Below are 27,842 nucleotides of genomic sequence, written 5' to 3' on the forward strand. Positions count from 1 at the left end.
CCCACGCCGCGCCGCGCCGCGCTGGGCGGGGGTCTTGGCGGCGCGGGGGGCGGCCGTGCCCGCGGCGGGCGGCTGGTGGCGGGGGCGGGCGGAGGCGGGCGCCCCGCGGGCTGCGGGGCGGGGGAGGAGGCGCGGCGGCCGCCGGAGGATGGGAGCGAGCGGCGGAGCCGGGGAGCGGCGCGGGGGCAAGGCCGGGAGCGCGGCGGCGGGCGCCGCGGCATCGCCCGCGTAGGGCGGCGCGGTGATCCGGGCGGCGCCGCGGCCATGGAGAGGGCGAGCCCGGCGGCGGGGAAGCTGAACGCCGGCGGCCGCGGGGCGGGCGATGGGCACGGCCCCGCGGGGGGCGCCCAGCCCCGGGCGGCGGCGGGTAGCGCGGAGCCGGGCGAGCTCATCGGGCGGGCGCTGGATTTCAAGAGCGAAGGGGCGCAGTGCTACAAGGACAAGAAATTCCGGGAGGCCATCGGCAAGTACCACCGCGCCTTGCTGGAGCTCAAGGCGCTGCTGCTGCTGCTGAGCCAGGAGCCGCCCGGGCAGCGCCCTCCCGCCGCCGCCGCCGCCGCCGGGCTCAGCGAGGAGCAGCGGCAGGCGGTGGAGGCCATCGAGGTTGACTGCTACAACAGCCTGGCAGGTCAGCGGGTCCGCGGGGCGGCGGGGGTCCCCACACCTTCGCCGCGCACACCTCCCTTCCCCTCCGCCACGCCGCGCTGCCTCGCTTCCCTGCCCCATTCCACCTCCTTCCCTGCCGCGGGCTTCCATTTTCATTTCTGCCCTCGCGTTCGGCACACGGGTGCTGCCGGCGTGCGGCTCCGGGGAGGGGGCGTACGGCCAGGCCGCTCCTTGCGCTGGGGCTTGCCTGCAGCCCCCGGCCCTTCCCCGGGGCTGCGCTGACCGCCGCCGCTCAATCCCCGCATCCTCTTGCCCGGGAGACAGGTGCTCAGGCAGCCGTGCCCATGGGGGATGCGCAGGCTCGGGAGGAATCGTGGCTGGAGGGGCAGCCGAGACCGCACGCCGCGTTTCTCCCTCAGCCCGAGATGTGTCCTTCAGTCCCCTCGCCTCAGCTCCAGGTCTGGTGGCTGTAATTAAGCGTATTACAGAGGGGGAGAGAGAGAGGGAGACAGGCTCCTTCTACCGCATTTGATGTCCAAGGAAGGGGAAGGCTTTGGGCGCCGCTGCGGTAGCTCCAAATAGTACTACATATTAAAGGACATTTTTGGCCTCTTACCCATGAAAGTCGAAAGCAAATTGTAGTACTGGCTTTTCACTAGCTGCCAGCAGACATTTGATCACCGCTCCTTTTGCTCCCAAGCCATCCGTTTGGAAGTGCTGCAGGAAGATGGAGGGTTGGGATGGGGGAGGGTGTGGGGTAACTACTTTGTGGTGTGGTTTCGAAGTCCTTACAGAGACAGAACTCCTGTTGACTTCAAGGTGCTTTACCCCAGCACGAACTGCAGGATCAGAGGTTAGATTTGGTCCCCAGCAGTGCATGGCTTTTTTTAATCTTTCCAAGCCTGAAAGCATCTCTAAACCAAAACCTTGTGCCTGGGTACACACAGGGAAGTGCGTGTTCATAACCTGGGTAAGGTGCATAAACCCACAACATTACTAAAGCTCTGCTGTTTTCCAGAAGGATGAAGGATCGCTTGTTACCCATTCTATTCTTGGGGGGGTGGAGGGGGGAATGGCAAAAATCAGGACTGTGGTGTGTCAGCACTCACCATCACTTGGATTTTTGGTTTTTAGACAGTTGGTTAGCTTTGTTTCCCACTGTCTAGCACTGAAAAGGTACAGAATAAATCAAATGGTTTGAAATACCAAGCCAGAACCTTCTCTTGTCTCAAATCCTTGCCAATCTGTTGTACTCAGTATACCTTTCGGTATATTTAGCCCCCTTTCATTGTGTTTTCAAATACTCTTTCCTTCAAAAGCCTGTTGAAATTGCATAGAGGGAGCAGCAGGTGAGATTCCAGAGCGATACCATAATTGCATGGCTGTAATTTTGGCTCACTCTTTAAATTTCTTGTTCCCCAGTTTATTAAAATCCATTGTGTTTGGCAAGGCTCATTTAGATTGGCAGGGTTATACAAAGAGCCCATAATACTCTGAACAATACAGCTTGGTGAGTTCCTGGGCTTGAAAAAGTACTCACAGGAAATATCTCCGCTATATACAAATGAGATGTGGTAGGTAGAAGGTAAATGGAGACGGAGGGATGCAATTTGCTGCTGTGGTGCTTTCTGCTGAGTACATGAGTTCAACTTGCTAGAAACGTGTCCGCTCCTGCTGATGGAGTTGTCTTGTGTGATGGTCATTGTCCAGCTCGTTTATTTACTGCTTTGAGTCTTTGCAGGGAATTTATTTCACTGCTGATTGTATTTGATCTTGTCAGCAGTAGCAATCAGGCAGTGTGAGAAACGTGCTCCATCTTTAACCTAGATTTGAAGAGATTTTTTTTTTTTTCCCCTAAATTTAACCAGTGTGAGATGAATATAATTAACCCCGGAGTTGCAAGTGGTACTTTTCCTGGAGTAACCTCACAGCAGGTCAAGGTGTTATTTTGCACAGCCGGCTGTCGCATGTTTTCAGTAGATGGCATGCACAGAGCAGGGAACAGCGCTTGCCTGGGAAATGCCTAGCCTCATGTGTGCCTGCTGGGCTGTCTGCAAGCAGTGTTAGAGAAATGCTTCGCATGTTGGCGAGGGGAACGTGCAGTTAGACTGGAACTGCGGCGCTGCTACTCCTAGGCCAGTCCCAGAGCTCCCATTCTAGCAGGAGGATCTGTGAACTGGTGTCTGAAGGGAAAGGAAGAGGGGTGGAGGGATTTTCCCCAGAACTGTCACAATAATTAGTATACCTTCTTAATAGCAACTCTAAGAGGTGCAGCAGTGGGACTTGATTGTCTAAGTGTGGTGCAGCAGAAGCCACTGGTTTCCTTACACAGTGGGCTCTGGCGGAGGCACCAGCGCATTCGGTTAGAGCTGAAGTCTGCGTAAACCAACGTAAGGAGGAGAGGCGAAGGGGGGGAGATTCACTTCTGAGCACTGAATGGGTGCCTAGAGTGGTTTTTAAGGTAAATAAATCCACATAGTGCAGAGAGCATAGCAGCAGTACACCATCATTCTAGGGAAGGCAGTTTTTCTCTCAGCTCTGATTTCTACCCAGCAGCATTAGCAGCTGTCATCTGAGTGTCATTGTTGAGGTTTTTTTAGCACCTCTGCTTACTCTCAGCATCCAAGAAGCCCACCTTGCCTTTGCACTGTCATTTTTCATGTGGTCACCACGCATCCACCTGTCAGAGGTGCTTTGCATCACACAGATGCATGCACACACACTTACTTGTTTAGATGCAGTATTCATACCAGAGGAGAGCATCATCTATAGATAAATACACACTTAGCCAAATAAACTGGTGAGAAATATCGAAATAAACACCCAGAGGGGACTTGGAGCAATATTATGGGTGAAGGCTGGGATTGGTTGGTTGTTTTTTTAATCTCAGTGATTACATGAGTAAGAACATGTGGGCAAACCCTGAAGTGTCATCAGTGCTTGTACTGCCTTACAGAATGTAAATTTAGGCACAAATGTGCACACAGATTGTTGTTCAGCTCCGTTTCCTCTGTAGGGTGCCTTCAACAGACAATTCTTGTCCTGCGAGTTGGGGTGGCCAACTCCTGTGCTCCTGGGAGCCCCACAATATTCAGTGTGTTTTCTAAAGTTCCCTGTTGTGGAGCTATGTGGCACCCCCACAACCTAAACTATTTAGCCTGTTTCAAAGCATCCCAAATCTGCTAGGATTTATATTATTGTGATTAATTATATATATATGTTTTTTAAATCACCCTAGGATTTTCGCCGCTTGCCATTGGCAGTGCTGATCACATGTCTTTCGCTAAGCTGCTAGCTGGGATTCAGTTTAAGTTCCCAGAGTTTTGCCTTAATGGAACTCCTCCTCACATCTGCAAAGTCCAGCACAGCCACATTCTTACCTGGGCCTGCCAATACCCCTTCACCTTACCACAAGTCTCCCTGATACATGTCACCAGAGCAGCAGTATGGTCGAGGCTCCCACAAGTTGCTAGGGTAGGCAAAGACAAAGCCTACCAGCAGCACGAGCCTTGCAGAATGAATGCAGGGCTGTAAGGCAAACAGTCCTTTCTTTATGACTCACTGCCGGTCTCTGACCTTGAAGAAGTCGCTTGACCTCTTTCTGCCTTGCTCAGCCCTATTGAAAACTCGAGAACAGGGACCGCAGTCTCACCCTGATGGTGCATTCTGCTGAGCTTCCCGCAAGTCAGTGGCTTGTGTTCTTTTTTCTTTTTTAAAGAGATGAATGTCTGAAGAATGGCTGCAGAAAAGCAAACTGGCCAAAGATCCCTCAGGTCTCATCTCCTGCTCCCATAGCAGCTTTGATCTAGAAGCAGCTTAAATGCTTTGCACACTGCACGCAGGTAGGGATCCTTTACACACCACAAGTGCAACCGTAATTCTCATTAAACACAATTAAAATCATCATCATTATTCCAAAATTACCGCCTAAAAGTTTGCAGGATGGAAAGGACCTGTGTCTGCTCTCCAGAGAGAAACAAGCCCTAGTCATTACAAAGCAGCAAAATCTGAAGGGTAAGCATAGACTGAAGCTGTTTCTGGGGAGGGAGTGTTGCAGTGAGATAAGCAAACCTTTGTCGGCTTCCCTAAGCACGCAGAAACTCTGGAGCTAATCCTGGCAGAAGGAACGGAACCGGGGAGTGAGCTGGGGATGAAGAGCAGTGCTGGGGGATGCAGGGTACTAATCCTTCCTCTCTTCACTAACCGGTTGTTTCATCTTTGCCAGATCTTCTCCTTCTTCAAACCCCGCTTTAGCCATCTGCATTTACAAGCTTTAGGAGTAGAGGAAGGCTTTGTTAATCAGGTGAATGTAAATGAAGTGTAATGTGTTTATATAGCTCTTCAGGTATGCTCAATTTTAGTACAGGAGTCTGGGCAGGAAGGCACGCATAGCTGCACAGAATATTACAAAATAGAGTCATCCAAAATAATCTCATCTTAGATAACAAGGTTTGGCCTCCTGCACTGGCAGAAACATGCACTGGTACCATACATGACGATGCAGAGGTCGTAGCCGCGGTCCCCTAGGATGTGGCATTTCCAGGCGTAGGAACCTGCTAGCATCCTCAGGCTCCAGACCAGGCTGCCAGTACTACTCCCAACCTTCACCAGTTGCAGAGACATTGGTGAGTAACCCCGTTGAGAAAATCCAAATAAAAATGCTTACAACACCTAATCCAAGTAAAAATACAATTAAACATGAGAAAACCTGGTAGAACTTGTCTCACTGACCACCCACTAGGACTCCTCACGAGGAGTCACTGCGAAAACCCATCCCAGTATATAGCCATTAACAAGTACAGGCTCTACCAGGACACCACATGGTGCTGTGGGTGTTAAAGCAGTCTTGGATTGTTGCTTTACTTGAAGCTTTTTTTGTGTATGCTGCATCAACAAAAACCACCCCCTGTAAAGACACCACGCAACGGGAAAGAGCAGCAAACAGAGCAGGATGTGGTCTGCACTTTCACTGGCTGAGGTGGGGGTTTCTCAACACTCTTGGTCTAGATACATTTACCCACCCAGAGTGCATGGGAACATCTTGTCTTAGAGGCCCAATGCAATTATTGCTCCAGGTAGGTGCAGCTGCAGCACAGAATAAACACAGATGACCATGGATGGTTTTTTGTATTTAAGTAAAGTGAGATTTGAAGCCATGGTCATAAATTACTCATCATAAATACTCTGTGTTCACCTATTCCCTTTTATGTTGGAGGACAACGCTACCCCTGTTCAGGGAAGAGTTTTATACATATACATATATAAATACATCCAGATGCAGGGGGAGGAGGGGCAGGAGGGAGGAGGAGGAAGGATGGCAAGCTGCCTCCAAGCTTGGTTTAAGTGATACGTCTGACAGCATCTCTTTTGCTAAGGCAGGAGATGCATTTTCCTCTACATGTGTCGTTATTCTTCCCAAGCCTTTTCAGGACTTGAGGCTATGGTAGAGTTTCTTTTGCAGCCATTTCTACCACATGTTTAAATCCCTTTGCATGAGGGGCAGCCTGTCCTAGCTGACCTTGTCACCATTTGCCAGAAACAGCAAGTTCTGGGAAGGTGTATATAGCCCTTTGCCAGACTCACCCAAGGAGCTGCAGTCTTGGTGAGTTGCGATCTGTCTGAGTCTAGTTACAGGTAACCACGATCACACTCATGTGTTTTCAGAGAGCTTTGTAGTACCACGTCCTGCCAGCTTTGCCTCATCCTCTGCTGAAATACTGTCCTGGAGTTTCCTCCAGCAAAAGTCCCTCAGTGAGCCTTTTATATCTCCATAGGTTTCCATCGGTGCTGTGCTGAAGATGGTTCAGCTAGTACAATAAAACTTAGGGGCAAAAATGAAAACTGGTTCCCAGTCTACTGCTAGATACACCAATGAGCTTGGTGGTTACCACCTTTTCTGTATGATTCAGCAGATGGAGCATTCTCCTCTTCCTCCTGCTCACTTAGACCTAGAAATTTCTGACCCAACTCCAGACCTGCTTCTCCAGCCTTCCTCCTAGAACAGCTTATCGGTTCAGGACCATAGTCCCAGTTCCTTACCAGTGTCCTCCATGCAGTGCCACTGATGCCTCAAGAATCAGCTGTGCCTCCGGTCATCAGGGGTTTTCACATTAGGAGTTTTGGATGAGATCTGATGCACACCTGATAAAGGAGGCTGCTGTGAGGAAAGGAAGAGTAAACAGTACAAATAAAAGGGGATATCTAGATGTTGCCAGGTCCCAGTTTCATCTTGGTGTTGTGCCATGTCACAGAAAACAGGAGTACCAAAGATAAAACAATAAAGGAGCGTGAAACTGAGGAAACAAAATTAAGAAAGGGAGAAAGTACATAATGAAGTTTTGAGAAAATTTACTGGCTGTTTTGCTGCTCTGTTCCCACATTTTGTGGATGAGAAGCTGATGTTCGAGACAACTGTTTATTTAATTTGGTTTCAGCTCACTCAGGCACTATACCAGTGACTCATAGTGAGGGTTAAAAATGCTTTGAAAAAGAGTTAATATTGAGCTGTCGTTAACTAGGAAGTTGTTACTAATGGCTGCCCAGGAATCTGTCTCGTTTTGTTCATTCCTGCAGTGCATCTTGGACAGGAAACAGTAAGCTTAGGACATTGATCGATGAATGCAGGTAAATCTTGTGGTGGTGTAGAGCATCATGTTCTGTTCCCTTTAACAGTTGTGGTTAAAAGGTTGTGGAGTCAGAGCAGTTTCTGGAAGCTTTGTTGGAATTGCTGAAGGTAGGTTCAGCTGGGACTCACTCACTTGTGTGAGGATGGGAGGTGGTGGTAGAACACTGTAGTAGCTTGTCCTGTTCTTACATGCTTGCTTAGGTATTGGCAGCCGTTGAAGGTGGGTTTGGAGTAGAAAGTCTGTCTCAGTGTACTCATCATAGGGAGTTAGGACACAGCTAGAAACAGTACTGAGATAATTCATAGACATGGTTTAGGCAGTCACGTTTTCTCTGTGTGATAACCCATGGCAGAAGCGACAGCTGGGAGCAATCATCTTTCACTGTCATAGCTTGACATACCAGAGCTCATCTGTTACTATCCATCGGCAATAGTTAATGTCATGATCTGCACTTCCAAATCAGCTCCCTTCTCCCCACTCTCCAAAATTCTTGATGTGCCATGGCCCTGAGGCTCACAGGCTGCATAGCACCATCTGCTTCTCCTTGGCTTTGTCCTGTGTACCCACTTCTCTCACCATGTTTCTCAGCTCAGGATTCGGATCTGCTTACTCGGCCTGTGCCTTTCCCTGCCTTTGAATTCCTCTACTCACCCTTCCAGTTGCAGTGCAGCCATGTCAGACTTTTTGACCTCCTAGACAATGTTTTGTCCCTTTCCAGGCTTCCCTCATCTCTGTTCCACTCATCCCCTTTGTTCTCATACTCTGCCCCACAGCACCACGATGCACCAGGTTCTTTTGAGCTGTGGTACTGAACTGTTGTATACGAGCTCAGGCTGGACCTCCTCCCAGCTCTCCTTGAGACTCATCTCTGCTCTGACACCCACAGAAAGCCAGTCATTTGGTCCTGGTTACATATTTATGTATAACAAAGAGGAACAAGGTTCTCCACAACAGTGTGTACGTGTGCAAGTATGTGACTGACTGTATTCCGTATCTCCACAGCCTTGTCAGTCACCTTTATGTATTACCAACTCTTCTGATCAGGGGCATGAATTTTAACTCATGCTTGACCTTCACAGCCATGATCACAACTTTGCCTGTCACAGCAACATGTCCTCATCTTTAAAGCCCTAGGCAGTGTAAATCACCCCCCCGAATGATTCTGCAACAGCCTCCCAACAGAAGCCGGGGTGGGAGAAGCAGTTTCATGCTCTTAGCAACTCAGTGAGTTGTGAGACTGCTCAAGAACCCAGAATTGCCTGACAATCTTGAGTCCCAAGCTCCTGACTTCATCATGACATCTCAATCCTATTCACTCATACAAACCATCACCAAGGCAGGAACTGCAGCTCTGTGAACATCCCTAGGTGGAGAGAACAGCTATCCTTAGGTTACTGCATAAGCCTTTCAGGATGCAGGACACCAATTGTTGGTTGCAAGGCCTTTTTCCTTCTCCAATATGTCCAAAGTTTGATGAGTCAAATCCTTGCCTTGTCAGGGACTAAACAAATACTCTTCCCAGCCACCACTTGGTATTCCCTTCCTTTCTTTAGTAAGAGCGCTGCCCACTGCATTTACTCGCTGCCGGTTTAGGGGGCTGTCATGTAGATTGTTCTGCATCGATGGCAACAGCAACTTCTTTCATATCAGAGTGGCAGGCAGCAAAGCTCTGCTAACCTAGCCGTTGATCTCGTTGCCTGTGAGCTGCTGGAAAGGAGCAGCTGGGTCAGCCAACAAAGAGCCACCAGTGTTCCTCAAAGCTTGATTCCAAAGCTCCTGTGATGCCCTGATTACAACTGTCACTTTTCACACCTCTGGTGTAACTCTGGCCTGGCCACATCAGGGGCATCTAAACAGCTCTTAGTCTGATTTGAGGAAGCCCAGATGAGGTACCTACCTTTCAAGGGGTGTTCAGGGCCCTCTTGGTAGAGCTTAGTCAAGCCATGGAAATTCACCACCCATCTGGTGCATCTGTAAGGCATAGTCTAACACACAGAGACTGGTTTTAGAACAGCCCAGTTGGATGCTGCTTATCTTGAGTCCTTCCTAAGTTGAAATACTTAGCTCTTGACTCCAGGCAGCAGAGCTGTTTACTGCTCTCTGAAGCAGATGGAGGGGAGAATACAAAACAAACAATGGGGTATCTTTGTCTTCCACATTCCTCAGGGTATGTGGGAGAGGAAATTTACTCCTGGAAGCAAATTAAAAGCAGAGGAAGTGTCTGGGACTTGAAAAATTATGTCAGACCTTTAATGCTTCCTTTGACTGTTCCTGGTCTGATGTGTCTAACAAAGTTCTACCTCCGGTGTGCTGTGTTATCCTTACAGTCACCATCTATCCACAAATCCACTCTGATGTGAAAAGCATCTTTACGGCATCAAGTACCATCTTTCAACCAACGGTAGGGAAGCAGCTGTGAGAATTCACATTCCTCTGCTCCACTTCTGCTCCCAGAGCAGAAGAGGGTAAAAAGATTTATGTTTCTTTCTTGCAGAGAATAAACAGGCCCTGTGGAATGACTGCAGCCTCTGTTGAGCAGGAGCTGCCCAGGTAGGTTATCCCCCCACCCAGCTAATCTTGCAGAAGCAGAACAATGAGGGAAGGAGTCTGTTACAATGCTCTGTAAAACCATTATAAGTCAGTCCTAGTCATTGCTCTGCAAAGACACCTTTCTTGTCCAGTGCTTCAGAAAGTCCAATCAGAACTCCACCCCATACCTGTAGCAATGCCTCTTTCATCAAACAGTATGGTGCAAAATTAAACCTCAGCTCCGTTACTCTTCTTTTTAATACTGGCATCATTCAAATCCTAGATTACTATCCTCTTAAATGCTTTGCAGCAGTTAATTGCTTAAGACACTGTAGCGCGTTCACATTGCAAAGAAACCAGAGCAGCATAAGATCCTGCCCTATATCAGAAGTACAAAGAAAATGTATTCATTTTCCTTTATAAATTCCCTAACTATGGTGGTGGAACTCATACTGAGGCAGCTCAGGAGCTCTTCTTATGGGGAACGGGGCAAATTAAATTAATAGATTAGTACAAAATAATTTTTAAAACCCAGGGCTGATTAACCTTAGTACAGTGCCAGAAGGAATTATGGAGTTAAAGAACCTAATAAGGTTAGAAGAGAAGGCTTAGACACATAACAAATCAAACCATTCACTGCTGCATTAGATAGGGTAAAAACTGTAAAGCAAATATTACATTTTTGTGCTTGAGAACTACTGCTAACTGGTTTGGCTTTATGAATAAACTTCTGAGATTTTAATTTCCACAGCCACGTCACATAAATGACTCAGTCAACCTGTGATCAGCCTATTCACATCCTTTTCCTCTTGGGGAGTTTCCAGCTCGCAAATCCTACCAGAAATTCCTACTAGCCCCAAAGAGCACGGTCTTAAAGTTTGTATTACCAACTTCCATTCCAAATAAATCTACTACTCTCCACCAGGTCTTAGGGTTCTTTTTGTGTGATGCTGTCAATCGTTATCCCTTTTGACAGTACCTTTCAAATTCACGGTGTCAGCAGGGCACTCCTATTTTTACATTAACAAAACCACTAAACAAGACCAATTCTGACATTAATTCCTGAGGTATTCTACTAGTGATCTCTACCTACAGACCAAGCAGCTTGTCGGCAGAACCTATTTCAGCTTCTTTAGAAATCAGGCTGAAATTTTCATATTACTGAGTCATAAACAACTATGTTTTCTGTGGCCTGCCTGTCGGTCCCCTCTCACTAACTTCCAAACCTGTTGGCCAGTTAAATTCAATGGGGAGGGAGATGTCTCAGTGGGACTAAGTTTATACAGTAGAAATGGAGAGCAGGAAAGAGGCCCAACTACATGAAAGGGTGACACTTCAGCTCAAGATCAGCCAGGTGACACAGCCAGGATTAGTTTGCTCTGCTGCTGACAATTCACTCTTCTGTGTTAGTTTAAATACATTTTTAAAGAAAATAAGGTTTCAAGAACTTTAACTTATACCCCTTCTCTCTTTGATTAGAACACAGTTGACTTGGGGATCCTCTGCCTCTTTGGTTCCATCAGTGGTTCTCCAATCCATCCTGCCCACAGAGACCATCAAGGTTTCTTTCTGTTTCAAAACATCATTAAAATGGAAAGGCTTTGGGCTACACAACCTGGGTAAAGCACATGAACGGGTTATTTTAGTGAAGGAAGTGTTCCTCCCCATTTGACCTCTCCATCTTGACAGATTAGTGTCTTTTCAACTAAGGAGGGTTAAAGGAAAAAACAAAAGCATTTCAGTCCCTATCAATTATACATGGCACAAATGCACAAGGAGGTGGCTTGAGAGACAGCCTGCTCTCCACGCCTTAGTAGACCCTGCAGTGTTCAGCTCCTCCATGTGTCCCAGGAGGTGACCTGTGAGCCACCACAGGGCACAGCACACAGATGTTCTGCAGCCATGTCATCCTGCCTGGTTTGTGGGACAGGATAAAGTGCTAGCTTTCATCCCACATCAAGCATGCACCACTAAGCCAGGCTTGAGGCAGTCACAGCGTGCACAGCTGTCTGGGACTTCATTTTAGAGCCTTCAAGCTGTTCCAGCTGCATTTCACAGTATGGCTGTTTGAACCACTGCAAACAAAGGATGCTTCACCCTTCAGTAAAAGAGGCAGCTTGAGATCCATCACTTCATCCAAAGTGTATCCCTCCTTACAAAAATGCCCTCCTTGTCTCAGCTTTAAAAAAATTAAAAATCTTTCCATCAAGACATTAATTTCACTGTTTAATCTACTCTGGTAACAATCATAAAATATTTGATAGCCCTTGTTAGAGTTGGACTGCTGTTGAACTCCAGGCACTCTTACCAGATGGTTGGCACTCTTACCAGATGGTTGTCACCATCTGACGTTGCTGATCAGTACAATTCCATGTACTTTTTCCCTTGTGAAATGACTCAAGAAGACCAGATTCCTGCAGTGGGTATCCACAGCATTAGAAGGCCAGAGGACGAAAGGGTACGATGTGGAGAAGGTGCCGCAGGAGACAGTAAAGCAACACAGGATGAACAAAAGCGAACAGCAAGGAAGGAGCAGGGGAACAGATACCAGCTGCAGTAGTAGAGCTGAAGGCCAAACATATCTAAAAATCACACTACAGGATGAGTACCAATTTTAAACAGTCAAGACAGGTCAGAGATTGCTAGGATAAATATAAAGTCAGAGAGGAGGAAACCTCCAAGGGATTTAATGTGGCAGATCGACAATAATGGCCTCAGCATAAACGGACAGAAGGGACTTACCTCTAACATGGCTAATGTTTATGGGTATTATAGAATCAAAATGATCTTGTAGTTAAAAGCTAACTGAAGCTCTTGTTCTACCAGTGTTTGGCTAGGGCTTTGCTCCTACCTCTCCTGGCTAGAAAATCAAAGGTATAGAGATTAAAAGATGCAACATGGAGATCATCTCCATCTTAGGCTCTTTATTACAGCAGAATAAAGATTTGCTGGTACGCAGCTGGGTGCAGATTTTGGCTTTAGAAAACCGTTCTTGTTTGCTTGACATGTAGGTTTTAGCTACTTTAATATTACTACAGCTAAGAATTTTCAGTATCTTCCTGGGTTTGGTTTGAAGGACCAGTAACTACAGGAACTGGTAGGTCAAAATACTCTATGGGGATCAGATGAACGGTTTGCTGAAATTCCTTACTCCTCAAAGTTTTGGCTGTTTGAAGGAAAACTGCAGTATTATATGATTGGATTTGTGACAGAAAAGTGTAACTTGCCGCAAACCTGCCATAAAGAAGCTTAAGAATCATTTAGAAATAATCAACACTTCAAGAGGACTGTGCTCTTTAAAACAAGGAGACCCTGAAACACGCTGATATAAACAGACAGCAAAGGCAGAAATCACTCACGTTTAAGTGGTTACATCTTCACATGTCTGCCTTGGGTGTTGCTGTGACATCCTTCAGCAGGACCTGCTGATAGGAGCTGGCTCTAAATGGCAGGCATCAGTGAGACCGGAGGACAATCAATAACAGGACTGCAGTGCTGAACAGCAATCCAGGAGCCTTCGATCCATACCCATGCGTGGTACAAGGAAACAGCCAAGACATATCCCAAGTAACATCTGCTTAAGCTGTTTCTTAAAGACTTCCAGAGCTAGGGTCCTTCACATCTTCCTCAAGCAGTCTCTTGAACACTTCACTCTTCACTGCTAGAAAGTTCCTCCTAGCAAGAATCTTCCCTGCTGAAACATAAACCCTCTTATTTCCTAAGTACAAGATGACAGACTGTGTCCTGATTAAACCCTTCTTTGCATGATAGGGTGGCTTTTTTCTTTTTACCTATATGAACATTGTTAGCCTGTCTTCCCCCACTGTCTTCTTGAAGCTTTTGTTTTCATCTTCTCTGGACCACTTGTTACTGTTAGAGTCGTCCTTTGGATTCTGTCCATATTTTCTTTCAAGACTGTCTCATTTCAGATCCCACAGTACTCTCACACCTTGCCAATTCCTTTTCATCCATGCTACCCTGCATGGACTGTATAGCCTTGATGACTTTAGCTGGAGATCCACTCCCCAGGTCCTTGACAGCAGAATTGCTCTCCTAACAACAGTTTCCCCGCTGTACTTACACAGTGGTTGGTTGGGGTTTTTTTTCCTTGCCAAGTTATAGGTCCTTCCACTTGCCCCTGTCAAATTGCATCCTATTTTTATCTGGACGCCACCAATTTGTGGGGATCTTTTGGAATTCTACCAGGTGTCTGTCGTTCCCCCCCCCCCCCCCCCCCCAACATATAGCAGATCCTCATGTCTTGGTGTTCTCTGCAAATTGACAAGGCAGGCTGCAGTCTGTCATTTAGGTCTTTATTGATGCAGAGCCCTAGTTAATATTATCTTTCACTTTGTTAACAGAGTTAAGTATCTTCATTTAGACTGTGCTCCTTTAATTTGCTTAAGAAAGTGTCTCTAGGATTTGTCATTTGGCAAATGTAAAAGCCAAGATACTCAACAAATTCCTTTATCTTGAAAACTGATCACCCCATGGCAGACTGGAGTTAAACTGATTTGTTCTGACACCTTGCATTAACTGTTACTTATCTCCTTGTTGTCAGCCCTGTGTACTCCAAAGGATGGCAACAGGCAGAGTCCTGGGGTGGGATGCCAGCTGTAAAAACCTCAACACACAGGCTCTCCAGCTCCTTTGAGAACTGCTGGATGCCTGTTAGAGTGGACAGTGGTGGAAGCATCATCATACTTCAGTCACTGCTGCTGGGTCTCTCCCCTAGAAAAGCTAGTTGGAACTGTGAAGCCAGGGGCTTCCTTCTGGAATAGGTATGAAGGACACAAGAGCAGCAGAGAACTGGAGGAGCCCATGCGATGTCTAGGAGGAAGGCATGGGCAAGAAGTTAGGATGAGAAGAAGGCAAAGTTGTTTTGGAAGAGGTGGCTCTCTGGGGTCTCCAAACATTTGTGGATCCACACCTCATTTAGCATTAATCTCTCCCTACAGAGAGAGTTAACCTGTCATACCATTTGGATTTTAATATTCCACACATTTTGGGTGTATTTAGGCCTTTTTGGTACCTGGAGAGGAATAAATGAGAGCCACTGGCTGGGAGGTTGTACTGTCATTCATCCCACTCCCTTTTCATCCCATTAAGGTTGTCTGGGAACTAGGAGTCAGCTGATCAGGTTATTGCCAGACATTATCAAGCTGTCTATAATTAGCTTTTTATTGGTGAGAAGCCAGAAAATCCTCTTTGTTTGCAAGCTTGGACTATAGAAAGAAGAGAAATATTACATGGAAGAGATTGTTTGGAAACTGCACATCCTAATTAGTTTCTCAGCCTTGTAGTGAAGCTTCATGTGGCATTTCTCTGAAGAAAAAAAAAAATTAAAAATGCTTTTAAAGTCCTCTTTTGAGGAATGCTGGGTTGCATTCTTGAAAGCCACAGAACACATGGGGCACAGAGGAGATATGGATGCTTTACCACCTCTGCTCTTTGCCCTTGGCGTAGGCTTCCTAACATTCCTGCATGTTATACACCTCCTTTCGGTGCCAATCAGGATTGAAGGTTTAACACAGGCTAAAACACAGGTTAAAAAAAGGGGCTGTGCCATCCACATGTAGCCAGTGCAGTCTACACACCCAGGATCAATACCTTCAGAGGGGTTTTGGGTGAGCATTCTGGTAGGCCAGGTCTTTGTGTGCCATACATGACAGTTACTGCAGCTTGACTCCATCTTATGAAACACATTTTACCTTGTTTATTTTAGAATTACAATTTAAATTATTAACATATGGCTGAATTTTTCAGTGCCATGTAGTAATTGTACCCTTTTATAATTCCTCCAGTGGAAACTGTAAGCTCCATGTGCTCGTGACCACCATTTACACCAACTGCAGCATGTGGAGATTAATGATGCATCCATTATCACAGATAGGTCTGGGTTGGAAGGGACCCCAAGGATCACACAGTTCCAACCCCCCTGCCACAGGCAGGGACACCAACCTCCAGGCCTGGAGCTACACAAGGATGCCCAGGGCCCCATCCAACCTGGCCTTGAACACCTCCAGGGATGGGGCAACGCATCCCTTAGTGCTGTGGTTAAAAGATTGTTCTCTATTCTAAGACAAACATTTTTTCTGCCCCAACCCCTTATTTTTTTTGTTATATCCCAAGAATTTTTCTTCCCAAATGCTTAAATCAAAGCAGAACTTCTTACTACCACATTCCTCTTGTGAGGAAGAACATCACTACGAAGAATGCCAAGGCTTCTGAAGTACCAGAAGTATGAGACTCTCCTACGTCTTCCCTGTTATTTCTAGTCTTAGAGAGATTTGGGAACAAAGTCTGTTCAATGATATATAAAGGTCTTAATCAAATGTCTGAATAAAACCCTGAAGCAGTTATATCAAAGCATCAATCATGTTTTCCAAAATAGAACCAGAGCAAGAATATGCACCATCTTCCTGCAATTTAAACAGATTTTGAGCAAGCTGCTGGCTGCTATACTTAGGGTGAGATCATGTCAGAAAGCAAAGTATTTTGCAGAGTTTAATGGTGGTTATTTCTGGGAAAGACACTATCAGTCTGTGAAAAGCACACTGAGTTCATAGCAGTTGGAGTACCTAGCACTTCCTAAGGAGTAATAATCCACCGAGGCTGTTAAACTCCAGTGATAGAGTCAAGAATAAATATAGCAAAGAGGGAATATCCACTTCAGGTTTAAGCTCTAATGGACTTACCTACTTCTCTCTGCTCTGCAGCCAAACAAATCAATGTGTGACAGCTTTTTTTAAGTCTTAGAAGTGGAAAACAAAGGTCATTTGGATTCAGACCCTTTTGCACAAGGGTGGTTCAACCACCTGACTTAACCATTAGTTCTTGCACAGGGGACATGCTTCGGTTTCCAAGGAAGCTTGCAAGGGCTGGCTTTCAGCATTGCAGGTTAGTAACCCTTGGTGAGTACACTCAGCAGAGGAAAAGATGATTCAGAGCAGAAATGGGATAGTGGTTATATCATCTGCTGGAGGAGTTATTCTTACACACCTAGGCAGACTGGTTTCCTCTGCTGAGATTTCATGTAAATGCTCCTCTTGGTCCTCAGGCTAGCTGCAGTGCCTCTGTCTTCAGCACCTTGTCCCAACTTCAACTCCTCCCTCCAGACTTTGCCTCCTCAATAGACATCAACTTCCCACTGGTTGAACCCTTTCACCACCCCAACAGTTCTGTGCCTCTGTCCCCATGTGTGTTTCCACCCTGCTCTCTTCTCTTTGCACAAGCATCTGTCTCCCTGTCTGTCAAATAAGACAACCCCTCCCAGCTTGGTTTCCACTTTCACAGAATCACAGAATCACAAGGTTGGAAGAGACCTTTGAAGATCATCGAGTCCAACCATTCCCATCCTGTGCTAAACTATATCCCTAAGTACCTCATCTACCCTTTTTTTGAATACATCCAGGGATGGTGACTCAACCACTTCCCTGGGCAGCCTGTTCCAGGCCCTGACAACTCTTTCAGTAAAAAATTTTTTTCTAATATCCAATCTAAACCTGCCCTGGCACAGGGCTCTTCTTTCTTCCCGTAAACAGGTATTTACAAATACCTGCTTTTTCCTAGGCTGGACTGTGCCCAGGGTGGACTGAATACTGTGTGGATTCAGGTACTAAATTCTAACACATCTCTGGAGTACTCTAGGCAGTACTATAGTGGTTTTATTTTCAGAAGGTTATCAGTTGGCCAGCTATAGGTTACCCTGAGGATAACAGAAGACACCTGCTTGACACGAATTGCATCTGCCAGATTTCAGTTTGCAAAGCCAAAATGATGAGAGGGCACGAGACAAATCTAAAGAGACAGCCACCAGAAATCTTTAACAAGGGAAAAATAAGATAGGGTTCCCCAGCCTGGTTTTCAAAAAAATACTTGAACAGTCTTGGCTGACATTTTCCAAAAGCAGACATCAAAGTCAGACAACACACATGGAAAATTCTAGTCCAAAAAATTAAAAATACGAACAAATTTATAAGCAGCTGACTCTCTCTACAGTGGAAGGCACAACCAGACTTAAATACAGGCAATGCTACCTGCTTATCTGGGTGACAGCAGACTGCAAACAAGACAGTTTGTGCAATGTGAACTTGCAACCCAAGATATCCCTGTAGGGCAAGGGCATTCTCATCTCCCAGAACAGCAGCAGTTTCCTGTTAGGAGTAACGCAACACACTGAGCCCCAGAACATGCCACAGGGTAGGGATATCCTAACGCTGCTGGCTCGTGCTCTTAAGTGTTCTGTAACATGGGTAGGTCTTGAGCCTTGCCTACAGCAGGAAGTCAGCCACTGGTGTAAACTCTGTTTGCAAGGTTGTTCTGGGATGCAGATTTACCCTTTGGTGACAGTTGCCTCGTAGGCAAGGCCTTAGACACTTCTGCTTAAAATCTCCTTGTTAAAACCCCTACGTCCTACTTCCAGGCTTAGTTCTTAGCTCAGCCAAAATCAGAAGCTTGAGCCAAACTCAGCTCCTTGTATAGCCTGCAGAGGTATTCACACAGAAGAGGTTTCTCTGGCAAGATGTGAACTGACAGCACTTTCCCTTGAACTTCATTTTGAGAGCTCAGTGAGCAGCATTACAGGTGAGGAAAGCAGGAAAGATACAGGGTTTTTTAGTAAGAGACACCAGGCACCACTTTATGCAGGCTGTTAGAAGATGGAATGACTTGATCCTCATCCCAGAGTACCAATGCAACATGCAAACTCAAGCTTTTCAGGGTGGCTAGTAATTGCAGCTTAAACAAAATCCCACTATAGAAACAGTGATGTTCCTTGAACAATGAAAGTAATTAACCTTGGGGAGGAAAGGACTGCATGGGTCCTTTCGCACTATCAAGCACCTATCAAGCCTAGATGCCTTCCTGAAAGATGCTCTGGAGTTGAAAATTAATTCAGGGTGCAATAAATGAGAATCCCAAACCCCCAACTGCCAGTATTTTAGCTGCAGTTTCCCACTACTGTTTATCACAGCTCTTGATGAAGGTTAGAAGTGTAGATACATTTTGGGTCAACAGAAGCTTTAATCTTTGTTTTGTGTAACCTTGTGCTGAGCAGGGCCACATACATTAGCTCTCATGGTACAGTTATCTGCTGGTACCAGATCTGTACTGCATCTCTCAAATTGTTGCAGCTTCATGGAACTGGCTGGCATAGATAGAGCCCACAAATTAAAACCTAGAAACCTTGGCTTATCATTCCTTTTATGAGAAAAGGGAGCCAAACATCCTATTTCATTGCTTAAACATCAGCAGTCAGGAAGAGTGATGGATAGGGCCCCTCTATTGGAGCTAATGGCTTTAACCTCCTCCCCCTCCCCATAGCATATTTTACCCAGTAGTTTCAAAACAGCTTGTTTTACGGCAGACGGGGGTCTCTTCATCACCATGGGATAGTAAAGTCTTCAAAAATTATGAGTTACTTCTTGCATAAGCTGCCCCAGTAAATCAGCTGCCAAACTGAGAATGATAATCAAGTGTGATGGATAACCATCACAGGCTGAGGACACCTGACATTCTGAGCTGGAGACATGTAGCCAGTAGATGTTTCATTACCATGACAGTGAGACCTGCAGGGAATGGGTGACTATAGGTTTGGATCTGAAACTACAGGGTACCCTCCTAATCAAGTTGCTACCAGAATCAGTAGTGTGTGGGACCAAGCCCATGCAGTTTCAAGAAAGCAGGAGGAGTTGGATAAACCTCTATTTGGTCTCTAACTGGGCATTGTTCCTCAGAAGGATTCACTGGAGGCCTATTATGAACCAAGAAGGAGGGTGATGAGGGGTTTGAGGTGGTAAACAAACACTCCCAAAGATGCACACGTCTGTTTAAGAAAGCAGCACATTTTCAAAACAATTCTCCCCTGAATGAAGGAGGTACAAAGCACATGGATCCCATGGTTCTTCCATTTCTGAAAGCAGAATTACTAACAGCTTCAGTATTTGCACTGAATCCCAGCCCATTAAGATAATTTCAGCCCACCAAGAACAGAAAGCACACACCTCTAAATATTTATAAGGAAGATATTCCCTCCAGCTTCGTTTCCATCAGGCACTTCCAACTCTGGCTCTCCAAATGGCCAGCTCTTCCAGCAGAACTGTTCCCTGCACATCCATCTGCCCGCTTTGTGTGGATAAGCACACATCTCCCACTAGCCACGTGAGCCTGACTTCTCTCTGCCCAGTGCACTGTTAGTGGGGATGCCCCACAGAATCTTTACTGTGAGTGCGTCATGGAAAGAGCCCGGCTGGGTATCTGGAAGCCCCTTCGGGTTAATAAATTAGCAGGATGTGGGAGACTTTCTTTTAAACCGACCCATGAAGCAAGCCCAGCGTGGAGTGGCTGAGTTAGTATAGGTGATTAGACTGCCTGTCATTTTTCAGAGCTATTTCTGTGACTAACTGGAAATACCAAGTAGTAAATGAACTGAGAGACCAAACCCCAGCCCTAGCTGCTCTGAGAGGCAGTCTGATAGAAGGGGAAAGCCTGGATCAGATCAGCAGCACGCACAAAGCTGCTGCCGCTGCTGTAAATGCTGCTGGTCAGCAGATAAGCACAGCAGCCCTGTTTCCAGGGCTGGGAAGCCAGGAGTAAATTTACTTTTTTAATAGCTTTGAAAAAAATACAGGAAAACAAGGCGCAGTCATTTCAAGCTCCATTAGAAAGAGAGTGAGAAAAATCAATGTCTGACGAATAGGAAGGGACAGATTCTGGATGGGGAAATGCCACGAAACTTCTAGAAACATCTGTGCTTTTTAGCTGGCAATCAAATAGCCAGCAACCAGATCCCTTTGAAATACCTATGTGCTTTAGTGGCAGGAGCTGTTAAAATATACTGAGAGCCCATCACTAAAGCCAGCAAGACAAAGCTTTCATTACTAATTTCTGCATCACTCAACCAAACATACCAACAGTGGGGCTAGATCTGCAGTCCTTGCTCAACGCATCCCTGACATCAGTTCTCTACTGCCCAAAGCCTGTTTATGATCATTTCAGTGAAGCTCTTTAAGCTTCAAACATGTACTTGGGTTAGGAGCCTGTTCTGTCCATGTTAACTGATCATAAACTTGGACAAATTTCATTTGGAAGGAATCCCTGGAGGTCACCTAGCCAACCTCCTGCCCCTGAGATGTAAAGGGAGCTACAGAGAGGGCACAGGGCTGACTTTAATGGTGGAGGGGGAATGAAATCAAGAAGAGTATCACTTTACTGACCCAGCATCATATCCTCCCGGCTGCAGGCTGCAGTTACCAGGCAAAAAAATAAGCCTGGCTGCGCATTGGTGACACCTGAACTGTGACGACTTGGATTTCTAGGAGCAGCAAGTCTCCCCCTTGCCAGAGACACACTGAGTAGCACCACCTGCCATGGGAAATTTCTCTCCATGCCCTGGCACTTGATAGTGCCTGCCTCTGAACTGATCCTTGCAGCAGCATCTTGCCTTCCTTCCCCAAACTGTGTCATTCCCACAGTTTCCTTGGGTCACAGCACCAGGTGGCCTTGCAGACAGTACAACTTCCTTCATTTCCCCAACAACTGTGACTGCACCATGTCCTTGCCAGAGTCCCTTAAGCCATTCCTAATGGCCAGTAACACCTAATGAAGCTTAGCCCACCAGAGTAAGCACTACAGTAAGGCTCTAACAGAGCTGCAAAGTGTGTCTCAAGGATTTCCCTCTTTATTTTACTCCTAGCCGTGGGAAACTCACTATAGGGTTTTTTTCTTCAGCTCCCTGACGTGTATGCAACAATTGGCCTGCAGCACAGGGTCCCCAGCATGCTGTTGCTTTCCTGTATTTACCTTTCCCTTTAGGAAGCCAACAGAACTGACCTCTCAGGGTGAGCTTGCATTGTGACGCTGTGCAGAGAGCACGCAGCCAAGCACAGTCATTCCCTGTGCCACAGCTCCAGGTTTCTCTGGTTCACTAGCAGCACCTTCCCTTGTTGCCACCTAGAGCAAAGCTCCACACAGGACCTCCTGCATAAAAGGCAGTTACGTATTGCACACCCAAGAGCCTTGGATTAAGCCAAATACAAAGCTCGGCCCGATTTAGTCTCAGATTATTTGTTTCACTGCCTGTTCATTCCCGATCTACAGAGGGATGTTCACATTCTCCTCGTCCCCTCAGTCCCCCCAGGAGCAAACACAGCCCCTTCACCATGCAGGGCTGAAAATAGCAGCAGTTGGTATTTCAGTTGCAAACAATCGGGTTTGGCAAACACCCCCTGTGACTGCACCCTTTCTGAGTCACGGGGCTGAGTCACTTCCTCACCTAAGATGCTCTCTTCCTCCCTGCAGATTGCAGGAGCGGGGAGAAACACGGCACTAACGTTCTCCCGTCTGTCTGTCTGTCTGTCTGCCCCCCATTCCCATCCCCTGCAGCTTGCCTGCTCCAGGCCGAGCTGGTGAACTACGAGCGAGTCAAGGAGTACTGCCTCAAAGTGCTGCAGAAAGAAGGAGAGAACTTCAAGGCGCTCTATCGATCGGGGGTGGCATTTTACCACCTGGGTGACTTCAACAAAGCCCTCTACTACCTGAAAGAGGCACGATCCCGCCAGCCCACAGGTATGGGGACAGGGGGAGCGGGTATGTGGCTTTGCATTGAGCACTTCTGCTTTCCTTTTCACCAGACTTGGTCTGTCCCTGACTTGGTTGCACTGATTTCCACAGGGATGAGCATGACTCACTGCATCCTTAGCTGTATTCCCTTTCCTAGCCACAGCAAGGTTGCAGTCCCCAAAGATTAACAGCTGCCAAGGTTGCAGCACAGCGTGGAAGATGCCAGTATTGCTGGAATGCTGCTTGTGTGGAGAGGTCCTTGCCTCTCTTTCCTTCCCTGGTTTATTTTTGAAGTAAGCAGGATAAGGAAGAGTGCAACCCAACCATTATATTTTCTGACTCTTCAAAACAGCCTTCTTCCACTTAACAAAATCAAGACACTTTGCAATCCCTGATAGTCATACCTTCCACCATCTCAGTAACGGATTAGTATTTTAATTAGATCAAAAAGACAAACATTTATTGAGAACATTCATCAAGGATGCTTCAACTTTAGCCATAAAATCAGCCAAGTACTTGTCATCTCCATGCCAAAACCCAGCAACTCTTTGGAACAGCAAGGAAGTTATGTATTCAAGCAACTTGGCCTTGCCAGAGCAACCACCTTTATGCTAACCTACCCATCCTCAAAGGAGGCCACAGGACAGAGACAGTACTTTTAGTTTTCAAAGAACCTCCTACTAGAGAGATAAATACCATGCTACTGTTATAGACACTTTTAATAGACAAAGAAAAGTTGAAGGATCACGGGAAAGCAAAAGGGAATCCATGGGCAAAGAAAACCACATGAAGCAGCTCGTCCACCTGAATCCGAGGGAAGAGTGAGAACCAGGCATGAGCCCAGAGCGAGCCTGGGCCCCAGCAGAGCACAGTGGAGCTGATATGAACTAGAGGAGGCAAGAGAAGCTGACCTGGCTGTGCTCCGTGTCCCACAGGAGAGCCAGGCAGGGTGCACTGGGATCTCCTTCCTTTCCACCTCCCGTAAGGGTTCCAGGTCCCATCTGCCGTGCTTGGCCATGGGCTGCGGGCAGTCTGACAGCACAGCTGTGCACCCCACACTCCCTGAGCAAATGTGCTTAAAAGCTCAGTTTAGCCCATTTTAGTTTACAGCGTATCCTCCTGCTTCCAGCCCTTGCCAGAACCAGGAAATGGAGCAGCCTAGGCAAGAGCAAAAACAGCCACTGGAAAATAAAAAGTTGAGGTTTTGACAAGACTCAGATACAGAAGAGTCCTTTTAGCTGAACCACTTTGCTTTATTTTTTCTCCTCTTCCAAAACAATACGTATTTTTGATCTTTCCCCACCCCCCTCAGTGATTCTATTTGTTTGGTATCCTTCATTGCTGCCTGAAATAAGTACTAATTTATTCAACAGCCACAGCTTCAAAAACCACTTTCGCTTGCTGCAAAAGACATACTAGAAAGTGTCTCCAAAGGCCCTTAATGTATACAGAACCCAGTTCTGGCCTTCAGCTCTGCATCAGAGACTCTTCCCTGTTATTATTAGACCATTCAAGGCCATTGCTGCACTGTATTATTTATGATTATGGAAAGCTTGAAGGGTATTGGGGGGAAAGAAGTGAACAGACACAGCAAGATAGGAAGCAGCTGTTACAGCAGTAGGAATTGGGTAATGCTTATCAAGAGTTATCAGGCTACCTGGAATGAGCCAGTGCCTCCACTTTCAGTGGAAATAAAACATTTAGAAAACAAGAACATAAAGATCAGCTTTAGTCAGAAACACTTTGTTAATTTACAGCAATTTTTCAAGAACAGGCAGTCCCTGAGAAGAGTAACACCTATCTGATTTACCAAGATTAAACCAGGCATCTTCATTAAGTGGCAGCCTGAAGGACAGGTCTAACTGCAAACAGGCACGCTGCTATTAATGGGATAAAAGCAGTGAGGGAAAGAAAAAAAAAATCCCTGTAAAATGCACAGATTTAGTTGATATCATTGCTTTTCGTTAAAAGCAAATTCTCAGTTAAGGAAGTTGGAAATTCTTAGTGAAAACACCTGAGTCAGTGGCAGCCAGCGAGTGACCCTACAGACAGGCGTTGGCTTTGTAGGCATCTGATAGTGTCCACTATCTCCAAGCAAACACAATCCAAACCCAGATGGAAATAACAGGCAAACCATATGACCCCCCTCCCCCCTTATGGAGGGAGAGAGAAGCCACTGGTAAGTTGTGCAAAGCAGGAATTCAAGTCCTCTGTGAACTCAGGGTCCAGAGGCTGGTACAGCGTGGGCAGCCAAACAGAGACCTTGGCTTCAAGCATCCTTCTGCTCTTTTCCACCAGTGGGGCCACACTGTTGAGGTGGGAACTGACTGGGATGGAGACCAGACCACCAGCTGGACAGGTAACATGGAACCCCCATGGCTGGGTCTTTGCTGGCCCTGTGCTGACGTCCTTGTGTTAGAACATCATGCAGGCAGCGCACACAAGCCACGTTTTCCATGCTGCACGGAGCAGGCACACGGAGGAGCTCAGGACCTGCCTCCCCAAGCACCTAGGAGCAAAATCCAGGTCATGGCACCTGCACAGCAGAGAAGCAATTGGGCTCAGAAGCTCCAGAGAGAAGCAGAAATGACCTTTAAGATGGCAGGAGGTACAGACAGGCACAGTCCTAAGAGCCAGGAGACCCATTCCCATTACAGTTTTGACAGCATCTGTTTGTCTGAGTGTGACCCCTTGTTTGAGCCATCCTTGCCTGTAATTCCCATGTCAGCAGAAAGGAATAACTCCTTCCTCCCTGAGACAAGAGTCTTCTCTTCATTAGCATTCACAGTTATCTTTGAACCACTTCTGCAGGCTAAACTAGTATGGTGCAACACCGTATGATGGAAAAGCCCTGGCAAAGACAAGGCTTCCCTTCTGCAAGGGGAGTGCTGCCCTCATTATTGCTCCTGAGCAAAAGTGGTCCTCAAAAAGGAGGCAAGACAAGCCACAGCCCGCCTAGAAGATTTATAACTAGCTGGCAACGGGAGTATCTCCCCACCCTCTATCCGGCTACACCTTATTTTGCACCTGGCCTCCCAGGGGTGTGGGGACCTTCCAGGGGAGTTGAGTTGTGCCATTGGCAGCTGGCCACCTTGCTGGGAAGCCCAAGGGAGTTGACAACCTTTCATTGCACAATTATGTCCCCTTGGTCCCCGCAGGCTCGGGCAGGTGTGAGCTCATAACACATCTTTGCAGTTACACCTGCAGACATCCAAAACATGCACCTCAGCAGTGGGGACGAGTACCTCAGGTGTAGCCCATCCAAGCCTCGAAGGGCCTGGGGCAGTGCTTGCAGCGAGGTGCAGCCAGCACAGCGCTGGCCTTGCCTTCACGCTGCCTGGGAGTTAGCTGCTTGCCTGCTGTGTGCACCGATTCCAGTTTAGGCCTAACATTCAGGGCTGCCCACCCCCCAACAGAGTTTCCTCACTCCAGGAGGCTGTGCAAGTAAACCCAAGGCTGTTTTTTTAAAAAAAAGCTTTAAAATTTGCTGGGCTGGTAGGAACTGCAAATGCATGAGCAGCCCAGGATGCTGGTGCACCTTGTCTAACACCAGCGACAGCACGACCTCTGGGCTCAGTAAGAATGTCCCAAATGGGGCATGATCAACTTATTGGCTGGATCCCACTCTCTGGATGTTGTCCCAAAGGATGCCACGACTGATAAGGATGATGCAGTTGAAACTGCAGAAGACTTAGTTGGGGGACTCACCTCCCCAGAGACAGCTTGAGAAGTCACAGCAGCATTGCCACAGCCCACTGCTACCCCCTGGCACCTCAGATTGCTTTCTGATGATCTAATAAAGAACTGTTTATCAGTGGTGCAAGCAGCTGCTTGGATGCTGCTTTCTGATACCACGTGGCTTTTGCCACGCTGTGGTTGCAACGTGTGTGGGAAGTCACCCTCGTGACAGTAAATCAACGTGATTTGAGAAAGGGTTGACCATGGCTTCAGAACCATGGGGTCTGTCTGGAGACACTTCTTTGTAGCAACCATGCTTCAGGGTAAACAGGTTCCCTCATTGCTCACATACTCTGTGGGCTGTGTTGATGCACGGAAATACTGGAGGGAAAGAGAGGGTTCGACTTGCCACCTGCATGGTGCTGGGGTCCCACAGCTCTCTGCAGAGATGAATCAGTGGTTCTCTGTCCCTAGGAACAGACAGACAGGACAGACAAGGCAGTATGCAGTGTACAGCATGTGACAAACATGCAGATAAGAGTGTCATGGTGGAAGAACTTCCAAATAGGAAATTTAAGGAAAACAAGGTTTTGTGAAGGATGCTCTTCCCAAATCAACTTGCCATGGCAAAATGTGAGAAGAGTGAATGACAAAGGCTGTAAAAGAAAGAGGAGGGCGAACAGGCAGAGCGTGGCTGTATGCAAAATGCCTTCAGTGGCTTGCACATGGGCACTGCAGGAAAGGAAGCCGGTGGAGAATTCCATGGGGGCCGGCAAGGATGGCCTGTAGAGTTTCAAAGAGTAGTCAGAGAGAAGGTAAAAACCAGCTGAGGTAAGGCTGGTGAGTACAAATCAGGCCAAAGCCAAAGCCTGGTTTGAAGCCCCTTCCAACTGATGCTGTTCCCGCAGGCAGTGCTGGGGCCATGTTGCTCCCTAGGTGATGCACCGAGGACGAAGGTGCAGCGTGCCCCTCTTTCATGGAGAGCTGTAACCACCATCTGTGTGTATGTGTGCTCTTTCCCTGCAGATACCAATGTCATACGATATATCCAGCTGACAGAGATGAAGCTCAGCAGATGTTCCCAGAGAGAGAAAGAAGCTTTGTGAAAATGAAGCCGCTTCAGCTGAAGTGCCCAAGGGGGAACATTTTCTTCCTAGAAGCCCATTTGGTGGATTTTCCTGTTTGCTCTGCCTCATCCTCATCTCCTCATCCATCCACTCTCCCTTGCTCTTTGAATTCCAGTTTTGAAACACAAAAAGAGACTTAGGCGCTGGCTATGGCTGCTTGCCAACCGTGGTAATACCCCTTCCCCATGGCAGGAGAGCACAATGGCTACAGCCAGCCTTGTTCCACGACAGTGTCACACATCTGGAGTAGGCAATGCCAGGGGGACCTTTCTGGTCCTGAGCTGACTGCCTGATTGCCCTTAGGGAAGCAACCCCTAGAATAACGACTTCTTGACCAGGCAAGGTGGAGGGAGTTTCTGCTCTGAGTCATCACCAGAGCTTGGAAGAGCTAAGAAGCCAAGAGAGCCACTGGTCATGTCACAGGGGATAGCAAATGCCTTTTTACCATCAGTTCCCTCTGCCTGCTTCTCCAGTGTGTGTTACCGGTCTCCAGTGAGAGCTCACATGCTCCCAGTCTAATGCCAGTGAAAACTGTTTCTAAACATCCTTTTAATGAAAGCACAGAGCATCCTATGAACCCCCTGCAGAGCTGTCCCAGTGCCAGAGGAGAAGGCTGTGGGCTACCACAGAATGCTGAACGGACTGTGAAAGCGTGGTGTACAGTGTGAGGGAAAAACTGTGAAATAATTCATTAAAGGCAAATAAAAATTATTAA

At 47.1% G+C, this 27,842-nt stretch overlaps 1 protein-coding gene across 1 annotated transcript; it reads left to right on the plus strand.

Moving 5' to 3' along the window:
* Window positions 1-264: 264 nt before the first annotated feature.
* TTC9 (tetratricopeptide repeat domain 9) lies at window positions 265-27,842 on the plus strand (the record flags this gene model as incomplete). The annotated part of the gene is made up of 3 exons (XM_084262697.1): window positions 265-628; window positions 22,146-22,328; window positions 27,027-27,842. 3 exons carry the CDS (start codon window positions 265-267, stop codon window positions 27,104-27,106), a joined length of 627 nt encoding a protein of 208 aa, XP_084118823.1. The 3' UTR covers window positions 27,107-27,842.

Source organism: Gallinula chloropus, assembly GCF_964237585.1.
Source record: "Gallinula chloropus genome assembly, chromosome: 4".
Lineage (NCBI taxonomy): Eukaryota > Metazoa > Chordata > Aves > Gruiformes > Rallidae > Gallinula > Gallinula chloropus.